Below are 5,646 nucleotides of genomic sequence, written 5' to 3'. Positions count from 1 at the left end.
TTTTATTTTTAAAGAAAAAATCAAAAGTTAACGATCACTTCTACATCAATCTATTCACACAAAGTGGAAAGCACATCCAGAAGGATATTATAAGATAAATTGGGATGCTGCTGTGGACAATGTGGAAACGCTTGGTCAAAATCGCTAAAATGATAACTTCAATTAATTTAGATAAATAAATGCTATTTACCCATATTTTTATCTTATAACTATTTCACAATGCAGCTGCATGTGGCACTCCCAACCAATTATTAGATCTATTTATTTATTTATTAAGAACTAATCTAAAAGTTAGAACAATCACATTATTATTGTAAAATACTTATAAAACAAAAATGTAATTTATAACCTTACCCATTAATTTATTGTTACGAAAGAATAAGAGGGGGAGGGATTAATGGATGAGAAATGCTTGGTTGTACACTCTCATCCCACTCCTATCCCACTCTTGTCTACTTGGACCAATAATGTAAGAGATGGTGGAGAGAGTGTAGTGGGACCTATTTTTTTTAACAATATTATTGGTCCAAGTAGGCAAAGGTGAGATAGGAGTGGGATGAGAGTGTACAACCAAGCATTTCTCTGGATGGATGCCTACAATTTGGTGCGGAAATATCATCTTCCATAAAAATAAAAAATAAAAAAAGAAAAAGAAAAAAAATAAAGGGGCCGACTAAAAAATAAAGAGTACTAGAAGCCTAATTGAAATGTAATTTCCTTTCTCCGCCAACCAAAGAAGAGAAGATCGAAGAGCCATGGCAAGCTTCAGTCTCCGTCTCCGCTCACCAGTTTTGCTAATTCCGACTTGTCTCCTCCTCCTCCTCCTTCTCGCCTACATCTTTCCCTTAACCCAAAACCTTCTCACCGGCCTCCATCTCTCTTCCTCCACTATTCCACAAACCCCATCACAACTACTCTCTCCCGCACCTGCTCCGGCCCTGGATGCACCAGCACCGGCATCGGCTCCGCCCATAACTTTCACAACTAAACCCGCTAACAACACTTCCATCCATCTCAAGGTGACCGATATTAATTTACGCCTTTTGACGATACATTTATGCTTATATATGGTTATGGATGATTTATTTGTTTGGCTCTTTCAATTAATTTGTTATTGTGTGAGCAGAAGAAGAGCATGAGCGGGACGGAGAGGATTGAAGAAGATTTGGCAAGAGCACGGGCGGCTATTCGTGAAGCGATTCGCGCACAAAACTGTACATCTGATAAGGAGGAGATTTACGTTCCCACAGGATCCGTTTACAGAAATGCCTACGCTTTCCACCAGTTAAGTACTGTTCCGCCATGGATGACTTCTCTTTTAAAACAAAACAAATCTTTTCAAGCTTTTGTTTCCAGATCGAAACGTCCATATTTGAAATGGTCCAAGCATTGCCCTATCCTTTTTGTTTGTTTTTGAATTTTGATGCATAGTAGATATGTTCATCCAAATTACTTCTCGCTTACTCCATACCACAAATTCTTTGCTTGTTAGCTTGCACCAATTAATCTTTACCAGACTGCTGTAATACTAGTTCTAATTCTATTTACTATATATACACAGTTATATATTTGAAATAACATGGAAGTGAAAATAAATATTTAATTTCTTTTAATTTCTTTTAATTTTATTTTTGTAAAGATTTTTTTTTTTTTTTTGTTGTCACATCATCTCAATTGTATATTAATCTTATAGCAGTCTACTAAATAACATTGCTCTTATTATGGTGCATTTGAGATTGCGATTTCGTAGATAAAAAATACAATTTTAAACCAAATCACAAAAAATGAATTGTTTGGGAATTGCGATTTGAAAACGCAATATTTTAAAGGCTAACATGCGATTTTAAAAGTTAAACAATGATTTTGTCAAACACTAAACTGCGTTTTTAAAAATTACATTTTTAAATCGCACATTTTAAGCTCACTTTTTTTAAATAGCAAACCCAAACAAATTATAATTTACTAATTACTAATCTAATGTATGTATGTATACGACCAAACATTTCTCGTATATAGATATATAATGAAAGAGGAACTTCCAAATACTTGTCTACCCTAAAAGAGACGATGTAATAGCCACTTCTTGATATGGTACTTTATTTCATCTTAACGGGCAATAAATTTCATTGGGGTACCTTGCATATAGGATCTTGTCCATTTAAGTAGAATGTAGATGAATCATTTTAATTATTAGAATGCAGATTTCGGATTAAATTTTACAGCATTTAATAATATATATATATATATATATATATATGATATTATATCATTTAAAAGTTTTAAATGACCTGACAATCAGGTACGAACTATACGTGACTTTAAGGCAAAAGACCCACAAAATTTTTAAATTTTTCTTTAATTTTTTTTTTTATTATTTTAAGTTGGACCCTCAAAACTAATGTTTTACCCAAAAAAATCTTGATTTTTTTAATGTTATTTCCTCATCTAAAATTTTGATTCTTGTAACATTCTTGTAACATATATATATATATATATATATATATATATATATATATATATATATCTAGTTAAATGCTGTGAAATTTAATATTAATTATAATATAATTAATCTGGATCTATGCATGCCCATTTGGGACGTACTTTCTTCGTTCCTTGCACGGCAAATTAGAAGTTAAACAGTAAATTAATCGGTGATCATTATATTTGCATGATTAAAAATAATGTTGTTTTGGATTAATCAGGAGTCACGTTGAGATGGTAAAGAAATTCAAGGTGTGGGTGTACAGGGAAGGAGAGCTACCCATGGCCCACATTGGGCCCATGAGTTACATCTACTCCATCGGGGGACAGTTCATGGACGAGATGGAGAGAGGGGAGAGCCCCTTCATGGCCCCTCATCCTGATGACGCACATGCCTTTTTTATACCTCTAAGCGTCAGCAAGATTGTTGACTGCTTTTACCGGCTTGACCCCCACGGATTTAAGCGCCGTTTGGGTCGCATCTTCGCCGATTACATCACCGTCGTAGCCGACAAATATCCCTACTGGAATAGGAGCGCCGGTGGAGACCATTTCATGCTCTCTTGCCATGACTGGGTATGCCTATTTTATTATCTTTTTTCCTCTGTTATTTTATTTTATTTATTATCTTCTGTCTCAATATAGTGGAATGTAGTGGGGGCGAGGAGTCGTATTCTTGTGTCCTTTAAAAAATAAGGTTACTTTTAAAATTATTATTTTATCAAAATTTAATAGTGATCAATACACGTTCAATGGTAATTTTAAAAGTCATCTCATTTTTAAAAGAGCATAAGAGAGACTTCTAGCATTACTAGTTGTAAATAGAATTACTCAAATCATTATTGAATCTTATTTTTTTGAATAATTCTAAAAGTTACTCTTTTGTCACTCTTGTGTCCTTTCAAGAATTATGTGACTTTTAAAATCAACACTTTGATCAAAATTCAATAGTGATCAATCACAAGCTAATTGATGATTTTAAAAGCCACATCATTTTTAGGAAATATGATCCTCTCCATTTCATTTTAAAGGTTAAAACTTAAAATTGATATATCTAATGATATAAATGAAATCAATACTGGCACGTCTTTTAAAAATTGAAATAATGTGAAATCATGTACATTATTAGATGAATCAACTTTAAATCCTGAGCATAAAATGGATAGTATTCATTTCAAATAAAATGAAGAGAATCCTATTCTCATTTGTGAAAAAACACAATAGTGACAAAAGAATGACTTCTAGTATTACTTATCAAATTCCTACCTACTTATTTAATTATTATTTAAAAAAAAATTAAAGTTTAATAGAAATTGAAGAAATAACATTTATTTTAAAGAAATATTTAGTGACCCTAGAAATTATGGGGATCTTGATCCTTTTTTCTTGTGGTCTAAAAATCGTTAAATTAATAGTTATATAATTGAAAATTATGTTTCCTTGGATCACGTTCCTTTGGTCCACAATTTAGGATCGATCGATCTAAATAAGATCAGCCTTGGTATATCTTCAAATTTTAATTTTGAGTAATCCAATCACCTAAATTATGGGATCCATTGTCATGTCTCTTAATCATAAAAGTTGTTTAATTTTTATTATATTTAATCTTAAGAGACATTTTTTTTTTTCATAGTGATATTAGTTTCAATCTTTTTGCTTGTTTTTTTCAGGCACCAACACTCGTAAAATACGACCCAAAGTTATACCGGAATTTCATAAGAGTGCTATGCAATGCCAACACATCTGAAGGATTCAAGCCAATAAGAGACGTCTCATTGCCAGAATATAACTTGAAAGGTCATCATGAGAACAGCCTCGGCCCGCCTCGCCTTGGCCTGCAGCCTAGTAAGCGCACAATCCTTGCCTTCTTCGCGGGCGCCGCCCACGGAGACATAAGGAACATGCTATTCCAGCATTGGAAGGACAAGGATGCGCAAGTCCAAGTGTACGAGAATCTTCCAAAGGAGAAAAACTACCACAAAATTATGGGACAAACAAAGTTTTGCTTGTGTCCGAGTGGGTCGGAAGTGGCAAGTCCGAGAGTGGTCGAGGCAATGTACCAACAGTGTGTTCCGGTGATTATTTCCGACTTCTACACGTTACCCTTCAGTGATGTTCTTGACTGGAGCAAGTTTGCGGTGTTTATTCCGCCGGAAAGAATACCGGAAATTAAGACGATCTTGGAGGGTATTTCAGAGAAGAGATATTTAACGTTGCAAAAGAGGGTGACACAAGTAGCAAGGCATTTTGAGCTGAACCGGCCGGCTAAGCCATTTGATGTGATTCACATGCTGCTTCATTCTGTGTGGCTCAGAAGGCTTAACTTTAAGCTAACACAGAATGTTTATTAATCAATCTGCATTAATCATGTACATATTTTAATCATTTATATGGTAAGTCAAATTTTTTACCTTGGGTAAATTTATATTATAGTTTTGTATTCACTTTCACAATTTTTTTTTTTTTTAGCAATTTATTTCTTGCAAATTTGTACCAATTAAGTTATTGCTCCAAAAAAATTTAAATAAGGTAATTTATATTTCTATTATGATTCCTAACCTTTCTCCTCCTCATCCTCGTAATCATGAAATGCATCTCTCTTCAACGAAAACAAAACAATATGTCACTCTCTATATCCCTTATGCTACCCCCACCATCTATCCTCTCACAAACCTACCATAGAACCCAAAGGGATTTTATCGTTGGCAACACCAAAAAGAGCAGGAAAATTAAAATGAAAGAGAGAATGGATGATCTCTTCGAGGTAATCGGGCCTCTAACTATTGATCAAACAATGTGTATTATTCCTTGATGATCAGCCATATGACATCCACAACTTTAGCATCATTTGGTTTGCGGAATGAGTATTTCATTGAAAAATTGAATAGTTATTATTATGAATAAAAAGAGAGTGAAATGGAATGACTATTCTTACTCTTTAGTTTGGTAACAATTAGTATATTTTAATTGGAATCCAATCAAAATTACTAAAAAAATTTCACATTATTATTATTTTTTTTAAAAAAAAGTTAAAAAAAAAAACTCAAATTATTAAAAAAAAAAAAAACCAAAAAAAAAACATTTGAAATAAAAAATTGAGAGAAAATATAAAGTAATCAGTGGTTTTTTTTTTTTGGTGAAAAATGTAATCTATTCCTCTCATTT

At 32.9% G+C, this 5,646-nt stretch overlaps 1 protein-coding gene across 1 annotated transcript; it reads left to right on the top strand.

The window, feature by feature from the left end:
* Positions 1–691: 691 nt before the first annotated feature.
* On the top strand, positions 692–4,906 carry LOC133851543 (probable glycosyltransferase At5g20260). Its single transcript, XM_062287983.1, has 4 exons — positions 692–1,019; positions 1,127–1,284; positions 2,703–3,057; positions 4,152–4,906. The coding sequence occupies exons 1-4, from the start codon at positions 756–758 to the stop codon at positions 4,830–4,832; spliced, it is 1,458 nt and encodes a 485-aa protein (XP_062143967.1). The 5' UTR covers positions 692–755; the 3' UTR covers positions 4,833–4,906.
* The last annotated feature ends 740 nt before the right edge of the window (positions 4,907–5,646 follow it).

The sequence above is a fragment of the Alnus glutinosa genome, chromosome 12, assembly GCF_958979055.1.
Source record: "Alnus glutinosa chromosome 12, dhAlnGlut1.1, whole genome shotgun sequence".
NCBI classification, from domain to species: Eukaryota; Viridiplantae; Streptophyta; class Magnoliopsida; order Fagales; family Betulaceae; genus Alnus; species Alnus glutinosa.
The sequence above is the reverse complement of the archived record's forward strand: the minus strand, read 5'-3'. Positions and strand labels throughout refer to the sequence as shown.

Excerpts from the sequence above, each read along its gene's own strand:
- LOC133851543 (XM_062287983.1), top strand. The coding sequence starts at position 756 with ATGGCAAGCTTCAGTCTCCGTCTCCGCTCACCAGTTTTGCTAATTCCG. Across the intron at positions 1,020-1,126 it reads ACACTTCCATCCATCTCAAG|AAGAAGAGCATGAGCGGGAC; the intron begins GTGACCGATATT and ends TTGTGTGAGCAG. Across the intron at positions 3,058-4,151 it reads TGCTCTCTTGCCATGACTGG|GCACCAACACTCGTAAAATA; the intron begins GTATGCCTATTT and ends TGTTTTTTTCAG.